This window comes from Pezoporus occidentalis, unplaced genomic scaffold, assembly GCF_034315485.1.
Source record: "Pezoporus occidentalis ecotype Australia unplaced genomic scaffold, CSIRO_AGI_Poc_V1 ctg37, whole genome shotgun sequence".
Taxonomy (NCBI): Eukaryota; Metazoa; Chordata; class Aves; order Psittaciformes; family Psittacidae; genus Pezoporus; species Pezoporus occidentalis.
The window spans coordinates 2,111,517-2,127,707 of record NW_026915691.1 but is presented as its reverse complement, the minus strand read 5'-3'; the positions used below and the strand labels follow the sequence as shown (position 1 = coordinate 2,127,707).

The window sequence follows — 16,191 nt, the reverse complement described above, 5'->3', positions numbered from 1 at the left end:
GACCTTGATTTTCTTCTGCCTGTCACTACCCTGCCTGTGCTGGCTTCTCCGTTACCCCTTGGCTTGGCTGTTCTGTGACTACCTCACGGAACAATCATGGAGACCTTCCCCCTTCCCCCCCATTTTCTCTCTGATCTCTCTAGTTAATTAGCCCAATAGATATCAGCCATGGCACATTATTGAATTCATATATAGACCCAGTGCTGTGCCAGAGATTTATTTGCTTAATTACAGAAACACTTCCATTTCTGCTGTAGTGTCTGGTTTTGGTTTTGCTGCAAAGGCTGGTGCTGCTTTTAGCCTCTCTTCATTTGCTCAAAGATTACAGGTTTTTTTGCCCTGTTGAATTAGAGCAGATCTCACCAAGCTGGGACATTATAAAGACTTGAATGGACTGAAGAAGGGAACAAGTAGTTTGAGTGTCACTTGTGCACCACAAGCTGTTTATTATCATTTAGATACTCCAGCTATTTGCACTCATGCATAGTACAGTGCTGCTCAGCTCCCTGCACTGGCATGCTCTGTGTTTCCTATCTGGAGACAGGTCACATCTGTGTGATGCTAGTGCCATGCTTGGCAAATGCCTGCTGTGGGTGCCCAGACAGGCCAAATAGGGTGCCAAGAGACAAACAGGCCCAAACATGGTATGAAGCGGAGAAACACCTCACTTCCAGAAAGCTTGGGGTGTTGGGGCTGTACCTCCTCAACTTGATGCCTTGGTCATGTCTGCTTGAGGAGTGGGGCATGAGGGTGCAACCCATAGCTGCTTGCTCAGAGGCAGTAAGTCTCAGTAGGACTGGTGTCAGAGTTTGCATGTGGATTTCAAGTGTTGACCTGAATCCAGGCTAGTTTTCAGAAATTAATAGGTTAAAGTGTAGCATAAGTTTGTTAAGCTCTTGCAGGGATTTGGAATTTCCCAGTGTGATCCCCACTGCCTCCAAGGGACAAAGGAGATAAAGGTATTAAGAGCCCGAGTTTTCAGCACAAGCCTTCTCTTAAGTACCGATTCAAAATACAGCTTTACTTGTCAAGCTGTGAAATGCCAAGTATATCCACACGTCTCAAACTTATTTGTTTGGAGGACAGGGCAAACACTGCCACATAAAAAGCACCATATTAGTTTCCATCCTCACTCAGGTTTACTGAAAGGTTCTTGGATTTAACGTTGTTTATGGCAACATTTTAACATTAACAGGAAAGGGTTTGGCCAGGTCTCTTCATAGAGCAGGAATTTACACAAGGGTTATAAGGCTCACTGGGGCTAATCCCTGCTAGCACTACACATCATCTGACAGTTGCCAAGGAGACAAGGATAATCTCAGTGAGACAAGATATGCAAGAAGGGTATTTATGGACATTTGCCTAACGATGCTGGTGGAATGCACCAAAAAGTGATTATTTGAGTGCCTTTGAAGTACTGCCTCTTCTGTGGTGAATATGGGAGACTGGGACGCAAGCAAAAAAATTCCCTCTGATGTTAAAGCAGCAGCAACTTGGCCTTGATATTTCCAATTCATCCTGCAGTGGCCTCATCCACTGTGGCACAAAGGGGCAGACCAGGTTTTTGCAGTGTTGTGAGACGGCTGCCCATCCGCCTGTGCTCTGTGCCATCAGCAGACTGTGTAAGTACAAACAGGCCATTTCAGTCTGTGGTGCTGACACAGGCTTAATGAGAACTGTCCTCTCCATGTGCTTGAAATACCAGCAGGTGCCTTGTACTAATGTCTTGTACACCAAGTGATGTGAGGGGAAGGAAGAGTGGAGGGGATGCATTATGCGCATATAGGCACAGATGTGTATGCACTTTAGCAATGGCTTTCTAGCATAGCCAAGCTGCTTCCTCCACCCTTGTCCCCAGGGTGAACCCAGTTGCACCATGGCCAGCTGGCTCTGGATGCTCATGTTGCATTCACTCAGCTCTGGGAAGGGTTAACATCATGGACTACTTGGTATGTGCATCTGAAGGGGCATTTTGGTCAATTAAACCATTTTCCCTGAACTGAGCTGGTTTATAGCTCAGCTTAGGGAGATTAAAGGAAGCAGGAGAGCTAATATCTTCATTTGAAAGAGTTCAAGCTTGGAAAAACTTCTGCATCGTGTGTTTCACATAGCAAAAAAACGTTTGTTGGCAGTGTGCTCTCTGGCCATGAGACGGGCCAGAGACTGATGGAGAAGGCCCATGCCTGGGACCAGAAGGACTAAAGCTGCCTGGTCTGGAACTGGCCTAAACTGGGCAAATCTTCCCTTCCTGTCTTGAGATAGTGACCTGTAATGAAGGGAGAAAGTCTGCCTGTCTCCTTCCCCCTCCCACAACTTGACCTTCTTAGTCTGTGGTACTGTCTTTGATGGAGGATTATGAAGGATGGGAAGATGGAAGGAATTTCCCAAATTTTGAAAGCCTGATGTAAATGACTTCCTTAAAAGGAAGAAGCTGCTGAGAGCCCACCTGTAGCTGATGGGCTGTGTCTCGTGGTGCCAGAGTTAATCTCGGTAAGCACCTTTAAGCTGCTGGGTTGGATAATGCCTGGAATGGAGGAGGCCTCTTTAAATGAAGTAAATCAACCTATTAATCCCCTGCAGGTGGGGTCTGAGTGGTTGGTTTAGATTGTAAAAATTAATGGGTACAGTCTCAGTAGAGGTTTCTGCAGTGGCACCTGCTTCCCCTTCAAGGAGTTCTAAATAAAATGGTGCTTAGCCTGTCTGCTCCAGCCAGTCAAGAAAACAGCTTGTGAGCAACGCTTCTGCCTGCCTCCAGTCCTGCTCTTAAATGACACCATTCTCTATTTGCTTGTTCTGGGGCCATCATGTGAAGGCAGGGTGCTGCCCAGGTGATCCTGAGGTGCCCGTGTTCACTGTTGCTTTTAAAGATAAGAAATATTCAATTGCATCTGGCAGAAAAAGATCTAAAATGCTGGTTTCAGGTGTGTATTATCCTTCTGCACCTCTCCGTCTGGGTGGAGCTCATTCCTCCATACCATGAAAACAAGCCAGGTGAGCTTGAGCAGGTTGAATAGTGGCTTTTTAGGCCTTGTCTTGAGATGAATATGGGGTAGCTCATCAGATCTGGGAGCAGTGGCTTCTTGCAGTAGAGGTTGATAAAGCAATCCAAGACTGAGATACCCCTCCTTCTCTGCAGGGTAAGGGCCTGTACCCATTCCTCCAGTGCTTCAGGCACAGAAGGGCCCCAGGAAGAGGTAGTATTAGTGAAATCCTCAATTTCATAAGCATTTGCCTTGGGCTCTTACAGCTTTACATGTTTATTAGTCTTCACTAAGTTGCCTGGTCCCTTGTGCTGAGGTAGAGAGGGAAGTAAAGAGTAAGAAGCATATTTAGGAATAATTTTGTGCAGAAAGTGAAATACAACATCCAGTAAAGCCTGGGGAAGTAAATATTTCTGGAATAGAGGCAAAACCTAAAAAAATAATTGGAGTTAGCAAATCGCCACAGAACTTCATAGGCAATCAATAGGTGTTACCTGGACAAGTATCACACTGCTAACTTCTAAAACAATCCCTTTTGAACAAACACATTCATTTCAGGCTTTCTCATTTGGCTTCATCTAAACATAAATCTGCTGGTAACTGTGATTTCCCCCTGTATCTGATTGTTCAAGAGCTCATGTTCAAGCAAAGGTTGGAACCTTCCTCTGAATAGTTCCCTGTTTACATTTGTTTTCATCCTTCAGTTACTTTATGTTCATATAGGGTGAAAATGCAAGTCTGTTCCAAAGCCTTAGAGATGACTTCTTCCTTGTGAGTATTCCTTCAAGCTTCTCTGCCTTTTCCCTTGAATATTCATAAATAGCAAGAAGACTTGACCTGATGTTACTGAAATTCTTGCCTGCATAAAAGAGAAACCTCAGAAGGCCTCTTTCAGACTTAACTTTGCCTTGTTCTTCTCATGCCAAAGCAGAAACTGGCCAGTCCTGCCTGACGGGTGAATACTTGGCTACTTCCCAAAAGCCGCCTTTGATGGAGACCTTGTAGTATCTCTGGGCCATCTGTTCTCCTATTCATCTAAGCTTATAGCTAGGATGTTTTTCTTCATGTCCAGTCTAAGTCCAACTTATACACATTGCCCTTTATGTAAGGGTTATGGAGAATAAAGCTTGAACTCTATAATGGAGTAAAAAGACTATTATCTTAGGGTACACTTTCAGTATGGGACACAGCTCACTAAATTCCTAATCCATGCTTCAAAAAAAAAGAAAACAACAAACACAAACCCAACCCAATTCACCTCCGTTCTGTCAGATTAAGAGAAAAGCTCCAACTCTTGTGCTCAAACCCAAGTGGAGAGGTGATTTTTCCTTTACTATGGTCTTGTTTGTCAGCTTGGACTGACAATTATTGGCTAGTCTCTCGGAGCCTCAGTGTTCTGGTGTCACAATAAAATCTACACAAAACATGCTAACCAAGTAAAGAATCAAAGGAGAAGTCTTTAAGTACATCTCCTAAAGGTGCCCTTCTGTTAAAACTTGTGGGTGTTTGCTTGGTCCTGAAACACTTCACCTGCATAAAGATACTGGGACCGTGGACTGTCTTCTGTAAGTATAGACTCTTCCCTCTAGCAAGTCTTAAGGTTTGTACCTCTCTCATGGTACAAAAATCTGCTTTTCTATACTCGAGTTGCAGAAGATTTTGGTTTTCCTTGATCTGAGCTTGTAGGGAACCAAAGACAATGGTGTTTTGTTCAACAAACAGACATGAACAGCCTATGCTAAATAGTGGTCAAATGGAATAGCTTTCTAAGAGCACCTCTGTTACAGAGAACCATGCCAAGTCTGGAAGTGGATTCACGAACAGAACTCTAATGATGTAGAGAAGAAGGGAATCACAAGGCTAAACTTCCTCCTCTTGGCATACTGGAAGTGGAGCCAAGCTAAACTCAAAGGAACTGAAAGAAAACATGGTCTCAGTCAGCTTAAGGAACAAAACTGTAGAGACAGCTATGAGCCTGAGGCTGGTGGTAACTTAAGCTTCAACTGATTTTGGCGATGTACCCAGAAGTTGACAGAGACTGAGGGACAAAAGGGAAGGGGGAAGCAATGAAGACAAAGCTCAATAGATGTTTTTTGTCAGATTAACTGCACAGAGGAACTAGTAAATAGTATTTAAAGGGCAAATTCAAGTGATGATGCTTTAGGTACTCATCCCCAGGTCTTGTAACCGTTCTGTGATAGCTCTATGTAAATTACACATCTGCATTACTGTGCTACTCTTGGTAGAATCATAACCCAGCTGAACCTATTAAAGTATTTCTTCCTTTGAAAAGTGTTCTTTACATGCTTCAACATTAGAACCTTCCAGGGAAGAATAGTTAGGGAGATGGTGAGAACAACAATGGAAATGTTCCCAATACTTGGCAGTCCCCCCCCTCAGACACTGCTAGGGGTCCTCTCCATGAAAGAAGGAGTCTTGCTAATCCTGTATCTGTGCTCAGAAGAAACTGTGTTTTGCTAAATGACATTCTAAACAAAATGTTAAGTTCTAGGCTGTTCTGCAAGGGGCCTCTCTGATTTCATGGGCAATGAAAGCACCTAATACAGATGGCAGAAAGAAAACTCAGTGTAGAAGAAACCTCCCTCTTGAGCAATTGTCTACTAAATTGCATTTAGAAAAAGCAAATCCTACTTGGAAACAAAAAGACTTTCATTACAAGATGTGCAAATTTTATAACCCAGAATGGCTGTTTAAAGATCTAATGCTTTTAATTGAGATTTTCTTAGGCAGATATTTGCAAAGCCTTCAATCATGTTTAGCTCTGGTTCTTGCTCGTAATGCACTGGCTGGATGCAAACACCGTCTGTGTCCTACTTTCTGAAATATCCTGGAGGAAGTGTTTACAGCAAGTGTGAATAAGCAGAAATACTTTGAAAGGATATCTTTTGCCCATGTGCTCCTACCTCTGAGCCACTGTGTAATGGAACAGCTTCTATAAAACCCAGACCTACACAGAATAGCCACTTGAAATTTAGTGCAGTGCTAAAAGGAAGGGACTCATTTGGATTTTTATCTCCTCACCCCATAACAAGTTCAAGTTCAGTTTCCTGTTGGATTCCTACTTTCAGGTGTTCATGGTTTGGTGGTTCTGATGTCTTGAGGCAGAAACCTTGCAGAAACTTTGGCAGTATCTTCCAGAACCACATGCTGGAGGTGAAAGCTGGGCTGTGAGCTGGGCTCAGCTGAGGTGTGGGGAAGAGCAGTGTATGGCTGACTATGTGCTTGTCCTAGATCGTGCTCTGGACACTCATACACTGCTGATAATGCTGCCCACGGTATGGGGGGGCAGGAGGTCTGGGCTCTAGGGATGTCTCTTCTGCTGCATCCAGGCACCATAAGCCTCTGAGGATGCTAGATGAGCCGTACACTGTGCGGAGGCTGAGCGGCTCCTGCACACAACCACGTCTGTCGTGCTGGGCTCAAGGGGAGATGCATCGTGCCAAGCCCCGGCAGAATCACCGCTGTGTGGGCTGCCTGACCTGCTTACAAGGGGCTCTCTTTCCCGAGGAAACAAAACCCTTTCCCCCTCCGGCAGCCTCAAAAGCTCGCTGTGGGTGGCAGGGACAAGGGGCTGCCCTGGGCATGGCATCCCCATGGTCATTTCGGGGTGAGCAGGGCAGGAAACGGAGGTGCGGGGCTGACACAGGCTGGCAGCGAACCGAGCCCACGGGGGCGGCAGCCGCGGCTCTGCAACGCGCCTGCCGCGGACGTCAGCAGCGCGTCCGCTGCCTGCCCTGGCACTGCGAGCAGAGGCATCACACGCGGTTGCCACAGCAACATCACCGGCTGGGACCGTGGCTGCTATCACCTAGCGACGGGTGCGGGGTCCCTGGGGACGGTGGAGTACCTGCTGCACTGCCCATGGGTGCTGCCCTTCTGCCTGCGAGCAGGGGGTTGTGTGGTTCCACTGCCTCAATAGCAACAGAGTTGTTAATGCTCTTTTTTTTACCTTAATAGTATTTTTTAACCCTTTCCCAGGGAGGGCTTTGCTAATGTTCAGTAGCAGTGCATACTTCTGTTTCATTCCATGTATCTGCTCTTTCCCTCGGTGTTCACCAGTACTTAAACCAAAGGATAAACAGGTCTTGCACGACCTGGGTGGGTGCAAAATCCTTTGGGCAAGCTCTATAGGGTGCCTCCCCACATCTTTGCTGAAATGGCTCTTTGGTGGTTGCTGCATTTATGCCTTGATATCTGTATGGCCCTGTTCCAGTTGGCTCCTGGAGCTTTTTTAGAGTATCCTAAAACGGGGTTAATAGGTGCTGCAAGCTTGGCAAGACTCTCAGAAGAAGGTTGAGCCTTTTTTCCTGCCTGTCTCCCTTCCCCCACATGGATGGTGAGTAAGTGCTACTCAGCAGTGACCTCAAGATGTTTCTTCATTACCTTCTAGGGCACTGAATCATCTCTTTGAAGGACTTTGCAGGCGAGAACATGCAGCTGCAGTCACGTCCTATATTTACAGCTTTAGCATAGAAAATCTCAGCATACCAGTCCTGAGGTGCCGTGAAGCTGAATTATTAACAAATGCTCACTGCTAGGGAAGAAATAGCTGGTGAGAAGGAGCTTTTTCTGCATGTGCACTCATCAGTATTCACTGAGTGATCAGGGATCTGGTTACCTGGGCTGGCATCTGCTGATGCTCCAGAGCAGTAGGGAGCTGGAGGGTGCTTCATGTGGTTAATGGGAGGTTTCCTGGCTCCAGTGTTTGGCTCTGTCTTGTGCTAGTATCTGCTTTCCTCTCATCTCACCATGTGTAACGTAAGTGTGCTTTATGCCAGGAGCAAAGCAATGCTGGAAAGGCTTACCTGTCCCCCAGGGAGCGAGCAGCCCTACCTAAAGCTGCCATGAGAAGCAGGTGCTTCAGCCCCTACAACAGGAAGGGAATGCTGCCTTTTCTTGTGCCATCTCTCACCTCCATTGAATTTACACTGCTCAGAGGTGATGCAGATCAAGATTTCTTATGAAGGACTCCATGCACTACTGAGTAACTCAGTATGGCATTCCTTACAGTAAGCTACTCCTGACTGAATAGGTCCAATAAACAGTTTGAGCCACAGCAAAAACTAGAGGTTTTTATGCTGAAGAATTCAGTGTAGTGACTGATCTGCACTTTGAAATGTGGGGCAAGTCAAAGCAACTCTTCCTGAGCTTCAATCCACTTGGGATCCTCTTCCATTTAAAAATAAACCTCCTGAAGCAGTACTTAAATTCAGCCTGACTGACATGCCTCTGTGCTAAGCATGGAGCATTCCAATGGAGTTTTCCTGCTGGAATATTGGAGACAATAAACAAGAAACGTAAGGAGACTTGTATTAAGCATCTGTACAGATAAAATAAGGAATTAAAGACAAACTAGCTCATAGTGTAGTGGCCACAGATCTCTAGCATGGCAAAATCACTGAATCTTGCCCAGCACACTTGTTCCAGTAGCTTTTTCCATTGATTAGTCTGGTTTTCTTAAAGATAGCATTGTTCCTATACTGACAGACCCAACAACCAACCATTCACAAAAACCTCCTCAGATCAATAGCTAACAACAGAGCTGCCTCTCTTGTGTGTGGCTGACCACAAAATGATGTATTTAAAGTAAGTGATTTGGAAAGGAGTATATAATATAGTCAGCTCATTCTCAAAACCATGGTTTTCTCCAGCCAAAGGCAGTGCCTGCCAGTGTTCTGAAGATACACTGCATGTTGCAATGTGTGACGTTAGAAACAAAACTCCTTCAATTGAAAGAGTACTGAAAGGAAGGTTTTGTGGCAAGTAAAACCTCCTTTGGAGACTTGTGGGCTGGCTGATCATTTTCTTGCTGCACCAGAGGGACTGACTGAAACACCTCATTCTTTGTAGCACGATGTTGGCACTAGATGCTGAGTGAATATAAGAACTTGGTGATTGAGGGCCCCTCTGAGGGATGGCGTGGCAGCCAAGCACTCCTCTAAACACAAAGAGCCATTTGAGCGGGGCAAGGTGTCACCCTTCTTCCTGCCACTGAAAACAGGTTTTCATTGCAAAAGCTACCTGAGCTTGACATTGTGAAATCACTTCCTTATGCGCTCAATACCATAAAAGAAGGCCAACTGAACTGGGAAGGATTCACCCTCGCCCAAGCTACATGCAGCAAACAGCTACAGGAGCCCAGAGCTTGATAGCAGGAAATGTGTGGGAAAGCCATCTGGTGAAGCCACTTGGAGACGGTGTGAAAGTCTTTTTTCATTCACTTCCTGACAAAGTAGTAATATGTTGCCTTGTTATAGGAAGAGGCCTGTTTGTTGTTGTTACTTGCATCAACAGCTCTTAGAAGCCCAAAGGTGGGGACAAGACTCTTGCTATGTTAGGTGCTCTGGGCACATGTAAGAGGAGACCTTTCCCTATACCTGCTCCCCCCAGATTTTACAACTTAAAAGGACAGAAAGCATAGGATTAGTTTATTTTCTTCCAAAAGGGTAACTCAAACAGGTGGGAGAGACTAAAGGAGCTGGAAACAGAACAAAATTCCTAAGCCTTGGCAAAACTGTATTTGACGCTATCTTTAAGAATTTACAGTGAGTGCTATGTACCTGAGGTTCTAGGTAAAATCAGCATTTAGCTTTGTGTGAACACACTGCTTTGAGTTGCTCTGTGCTTTGCTGTGCTGAGGCAGGGGAGGGAAATCAACTCCACATGCAGAAGGGATTTTAATCATCGCTTAGTAAGGTTACTGTGGAGATCTTAAACTTGATCTTTGGCATCTGAATCATGTCTTTCACTATGTGCTCCCAGTCCAGCCAACCTAATTTCCACATAGTTTAATACTATTATAATCCCAGGCAATTATCTCCGTTCTAAAAGCAGCAAACCACACCAAAGGCTGTATTTCAAGAGGAGGCGCAGTTCCTTATCATAGAATAACAGAGTGGTTTGGTTTAGAAGGGACCTTAAAGCTCATCCAGTTCCAAGCCCCTGCCACAGGGGCAGGGACACCTTCCACTAGAGCAGCTTGCTCTAAGCCCATGTCCAACCTGGCCTTGAACACTGCCAGGGATGGGGCAGCCACAGCTTCGCTGGGCACCCTCTGCCAGTGCCTCAGCACCCTCACATGGAAGAACTTCTGCCTAAGATCTAATCTAAATCAACCCTCTCTCAGTTTAAAGCCATTCCCCCTTGTCCTATCACTACACGCCCTTGTAAAAAGTCTACTTACTATTATTAGGTATGTAAAGTTCTAGATCATAATCTCAAGACCTCAAATCATTTAACAGACCTTATTTCAGCCTCTTGGCAACTCTGAGGCAATAGAGTTATCCCTGTTTTTAGAGACTGGAACACACTTAAAACCCTTATCCTTTTTTCCTTATCAGTCTTTGCCAGAATTGAGGATGGATTTTTCCAGACCTGTGCTTTAATTGCAAGACAGACCTTTGTAGATATAGATAGCCCTTTGCTATCCTTGTGTGGCTGCATGGGAACGTGTGCTTGGTTGGCTAGCATTTGTGCCAGGTTTAGATGAAGAATGTATGTGTCTGAGTTGGCCTTTCATCGCTGGGGAAGGCAGGGTTAAAATCCATCCTAAAGCTTAATTAGTTGATGAAAGAATGTCACAGCAGCAGAAAGGAGGAGGGGGAGGATGGAGGAGATGGTGGATGCTGTCCTGCTTTGAGGTAAAAGAGCTGAAGCCTCAGAAGAAGCAAAGCTGGACTGTGCAGGCTGGTAGCTCATGAGGCTGAGACTGTCATTTGACATACAAAGCCTAGTGCCACAGGAATGCCTTCCCCAGGGGAGAGATGCTCAAGTGTTGTGAAACTGGGCCACAAGGTGTTAATTGCTGAAAACTAGAAATTCCAGTTTAAAGAGCTAGTACCTGCTAGTGTAGAATGACTCTTACCAGAGAGAAACCTGTTTTCCTGTCCTGAGGGAAGCAAGGTACAGTGTCAGATGGAGCAGAGCTGAGGCTTTGAATAAGGCTTTCATTGCCTTATTCCAGACTTCTCATAACCCTTTCATTCCAAACAACCCACTGAGGCACAAAATGCAGGTGGAAAATACAGAGCCAGGAACTCAAGAACACCAGCAACACAAACTCCACAGAAGCTGTAACAGCACTTCTTTTGCAGGGTTTTTTCTCTCTCAGTGCTCAGTTCACAATCCTTAGCAAGACTCCAGCCTATGGCAATATGACTGTAGGCAAGCACATCCATGCAGCTGTGTTTGTCCTTTTTATGTACCAAAAGCCTAAGTAGTAACAGGAGCCATGTGGGTGCAGGGTTTAAGCTGCCTCAGGTTTTACATGCATAACTTCTTCACAATGAGAGACCACACAAATAAGACTATGATTGCACTCTGGAGCAGCAAATGTGGAATACTGAGCAGCCAGTAAACAAGTACGAAGATGATGCTGGGATTTTAAAAAGCCTCAACTAAAGCTCTGGGTGAATGATAACAGACTGTTCCCAACTCTGTTTCAGTTTGCTCCAATTTCTCCTGACTCTAGGAAGACTGTTTACACCCTTGCTGGATCCACTGCTATACTTGAGTTACTAGCAAGTTTTTGCTAGGTGACATGCTCAATGAGCACTGAGTTGTGCTTCCACAAGTGTATACACCTTGTTGGAGAACAACAGGCCTCTTCTCCAAGCTGGGACAGGGAGAGCAGCACCAAGATTCAGGTCTTTCCCAGCTGTGGCAGTTCTGAAGTGGGTGAGGAAGACTCTTTTTGGTAGTAATAAGGAGTTAAAGGAAGAAACCCCATGCTTGGACATTGCACGCTGGTAGGTCTAACTGGGTGGTTCTTTTGCACAAGGCTTAGCTGAGCAGCTGTCTGAGCATCTAGGCTGTGAGAGGCTCCTGTAGCACAGGTGTCATGTAAGGATAATCCATGCAGCTTAAAGCCTAAAGCAATCTGTCTGGTTTTCCTTTCCTATCTTCGAGACTGATCTTTCTTTCTGTGCTCATGCCGGGGCCATAACAAATCTTGTATTTCCCACCTGGTGATGGAAATCATGCGTACACAGCAAGTCACTGAGGGTCACCAAATCTGATGGGAGACATGTTCTTAGCCACGGATAGGACACCTGACACAACACAGGAGCCCTGCAAGGGTTTGGTGGACTCTGTCATCCATGCTGTATGTGAAACATGCTCTGTCTAGAGAAGAGGTGAAAGAGCTTCACTAGCTCATCCGCTACACCTAGGAGATACTGCTTTAAAAACAAGAATAGACTTAGCAGTGTTCCTGAGTTAAGGGCGTTGTTGGGGTTTGGTTTTTTAGGGGGTAGTGTTTTTGTTTTAACCCAGATAAAAAAACAAATCTGCAGACTAAGTGGCTTGTTTAGTACTTGACAAGAAAACCTATAGCAGAATGAGGAGTGATTTTCTCAAGTGCCAGTGTAGAGTGTTATACCCAAGACCTGCTCTTCCCACCTCTAGAAGCATGGGAAAACTGCATACCCAGATTGAATACCCAGACCTCTACACTTGGCCCCTCTCAGAACCTTCTGGTCCTAGTGTTGTGACCAAGGTTTTGACCTGCCCTTAGGCAATCCCTGTGTCAGGCCCAGAGCCTCACCTCTGATGGAACCTAGCCTGAAATATGCTCTTACAACATTAGATGGGCCTCTTCAGCATGAGCCTGTGGTGTGTGCTTTTGTTCTGTGCTCTTTTGGGGATAAGCAATTAGTGAGAAGAAAATCTGTTGGACTGTGTTCTCAAACATGAAAATTATGGTTTATAGTAACTGTCCAGTGGGGAGAGAAAGCCAAGGGTTTAATTCCAGAAGACAGGTAAAATTCTGGGGCATTTTACAATTCACAACCATGCTGGAAATATTCAGTCAATCTGGCTGATTTGTAACAGTCTCATTATAAATCCTTTCACTCAGAGGCAAGTTAAGCTCTTTGCTGGAATGTGCCATTCTGAGGAATTCCAGCAGGTTCTCACACATCTAAGCACGGCAAAGTCATCTGCAGGGACACACCATCAGAGAATGACATGGCATGTTCCATTCTACAACATTGTAGCCAATGTATGTCAGAAAAGGGAGGCTAGCAAACCCCTTTCACCTTGCTGTCACAGATCAGCCTTTTTCTTGCGTGCTACGTTTGTTCAGCCTGTTTGTAAAGTAGGAGCAGATTTTGTAAATTGGTTTGAGATACAAAACCAGTTGAGACATTTGTGCAGTAAATGACCACTCGACCCAGAAACATACTTCTTGCCAATGACATGCAGCACTCCTTAAAGGTGTAAAATTCACTCTAAAGGCAGCATGTTTTATAGGGATATCTGACTGGATGCAGAACCCTTTTTTTCCCTTAGAGGAAGCTTTCCTTCTCATTTGCCTGCAAGGTGGTTTATAGCAGGACAGGGAGCCTTTCCTCTGCCCCAGGTGGCCGAGTGCCTGCCCGTGCCATGCCGTGCCACAGCGACTCACCCTGCTGAGCTGGTCCAGGAGTCTTTGGTTCTGTTCGGAGAGTTCCTGGACAGCCCGTGTCTTCTCACGGTCAGCTTCCCGCAGGTGAACCTGCTGCCTCTCCAGCTCATCCTGCAGCTGCTTCACATCGCTTTCCAGTTCAGACACCCTTCCTTCCCATTCTCCTTCTCTGTTCTCAAATCGCCTCCTCAGTTCATGTTTCTCTTGTTCTAGGTGCTAGATAAGGGGGGAGAAGAGGTTAGGAAGGGAAGAAAAAAGTGAATACTGCCTCTTTTTCCTCCTCTATGCTTAGTGATGAAATGTTTTGTGCAGGAAAGAGAATGGTACTAGAGCGTGACAATGCCATAGAGGTGGCAGTCCCATGGTGGGGCAGGTCACTGGCACAGAACTTGCTCTCCATTCCCAGCAATTGGCCTGTCCTTGGCCTCTGGAGATCAGCACATTGAATTTTTACTGAAACAACTGCCAGAAGAGTAAAGCAGGCTGCATGTCAATGAGTGAAATATAGAGGTCAGGCAGGCCAATTGATTTAGCAGAACCTAGCTTAACTCCAAAGCAATATTTCAGTGGGAAGTGGCATAATTCTCCTTAAAAATGCCTTTATAGTCAAAAGGATACACAAGCTGTATCCTTACTGCTGATGAGGAACGTAGATGAGGCATCTCTCTTGTCATATGGGTCTTATGAACAACAGTTGAATCATCTATCCATTTGCTCCTTCTATTCCTGACCCAATTAGTTGTCTGAGAGTTTGATGGTGCACAGTAACTCTATTGTTTGATGGAGTCTGCTCTGGAATGGCAAGGAAAGCAGTGTAGTAGTTGCTATAGACATTATGTACATGCATGTTCTGGGCTGCAGGTTTCTTAGAAACCACTCTCAGTTCTGGAGCCTCTGCTTAGTACTGGCTGGAAAATGAGGGACACTGAATTTGGTGGAACTTCTGCGTGTTTTAAAGGCTCAGTTAAATGAGGGCTTGACTGAAACCTGCAGAATCGGGTCAAAAGAGACTTATGTTGCGCCTGTTTGAAAGAATCCCTGCTCTGAAGCTCTGAGCTTGAATTTCCCCTGGTGACTGAAGCCATGCGCATACTTGCAGAACAGTCACAGACTGGGGACATGGGCATGACCCAAGATTCGCTGGGATACCTGAAAGCAGTAGCCGCCTCGTGCTGGTTGTCTTCTGTTCCCTAGTATAACTTGCTACTCTCTATTGGATTCACCAGCCTTTTAGGAACATGTCTTAGCAAAGAACAGGAACCACTGGCCCAGCACTGGCAGCACTTGCCCATTTTTCCCAGGATATCATTTCCCAGTGAGCAATCCCCATGGGACTTATGATGGGAGGGGGAAATAAACCTGCTAGGAGGGAAAGAAGATTGCGGTGCTTTCATGTGAAATGGCTTTTTATTGCTTGTTAGAAACACCGGCTGTGAGGGGGATGTTTCCCTTGGGTACCACTGCTGATGACACACAGCCTCCCTTGCAGGGTCTGCCACCTTCCTGAGCAGGTCTCAATGTCAAAGCCCTACAATTCTCCAGCAGCCCTCTGGCCTGCATTATCACTCAGTCTTCCACCTCTTCTGCTCTGCAAAAGATGCTGTGTATTCTCTTTCTTGACCTTATCTCCAACTCCTTTCCTATGTTCCTTCCAGCCCCGTGTAGCAGCACCCTGCTTGTGTCATTCCAAATCCTTCTGCAAATTCAGGACTTTCTAGAAAACCCTCAATTGCAAGGGAAGGTTGATAAAAACAGTGGCCCAAAGCAAAAGTATTTCCCTATACTTCAGACACTAAAAGAGCACCCCTTGCAAACAAGAGCAATGAGTATTATAAATACTGCTAATGTAGCAAGTAGGCACCAGTTCCCAGCACCAGGCCCGTGACAACCATTGTTTGTAGCCTTAGTGTGGCTGGAGCAGCTACAATTTCACTTTCAACAGTGCACTGGAAGTGCTGTCTCTTACAGCTCTGCCTCCTTCACTGCTAGGCAACGTTTAGAAAGATCCAGGGCCTTCTCTAAATGGAAGATGAAACTTCAGCCTGCTGAGGAACAGCATTGCAGCCAACTTCCCCAGACATACCCAAATGTGATTTAGAAGCCACCGATAAGACTTGTCAGTCATCTAAAAATCACTTTAGTCCTTTACTGCAAATCTGCACTATATATAGCTCTGCTAAAGGGCCATCACAAAGGTTGGAGTTAGGGGGAGAGGAAGAATATCAAGTTTATTCTCTTGTGGTGGAGAAACCAGAACAGGGCAGTGGGGCACAGAGGGAGGCTAAACCAGCCCAGATGTGCTGAATGAGTCCTCCTGCCTCTTCCTCTCCCAGCAGCCTCACCTGCCCTCACCCCAGCTGCAGAGCTGGAGAGGGTTTCATTGCATGTAGTGATGATAGGGCAGACTGCTGTCCTCAATAGGGGAGTTTCTTGCTCTCTGAGTATCTCTCAATCCACCAGCTGTTCATTGATTTTTACACAGAACTGCTTTCTAGAAGACATTTTCAAGAGCATCTCTGAGAAAAATAGTGGGGGTAATAGTGGCCCTCTTACATCGTTGTGCAAGAGAGTTGTTCCAAAGGAGGCTGCCTGCACAAGTCTTTTTCTTTGTAATAGCTCTATTTTATCCTCAGAAATCAATAAATAGATCAATCCACTGAGTTCCTGGCAAACAGCTCTCTCTAGTTACACGTAGGTATTTTTCAGAGCAGCCAGCTAACAGAGACGTATCATTAGGGCTTATCTCCTGCTCTGCCTAATACCGTAGCTGCAACAGCTTAAGCA

The 16,191-nt window shown here is 45.6% G+C and overlaps 1 protein-coding gene and 1 long non-coding RNA gene across 6 annotated transcripts in view; one reads left to right on the top strand and one right to left on the bottom strand.

Moving 5' to 3' along the window:
• The window catches only part of BICDL1 (BICD family like cargo adaptor 1), a 44,768-nt gene that overhangs the window by 27,792 nt on the left and 785 nt on the right, over positions 1–16,191 (bottom strand). For all 5 annotated transcript variants that reach the window (XR_009967130.1, XM_062631216.1, XM_062631212.1 and 2 more), the window contains exon 2: positions 13,408–13,623. Coding sequence is in view for 4 of the 5 variants with exons in the window: in XM_062631216.1 (XP_062487200.1) it covers positions 13,408–13,623 (216 nt within the window). In the remaining variant the exon portion in view is untranslated. The remainder of the gene's footprint in view (positions 1–13,407; positions 13,624–16,191) is intronic.
• LOC134170320 (uncharacterized) lies at positions 6,945–8,784 on the top strand. The gene is made up of 2 exons (XR_009967232.1): positions 6,945–7,100; positions 7,393–8,784. It is a non-coding gene; the product is annotated as an uncharacterized LOC134170320 (long non-coding RNA).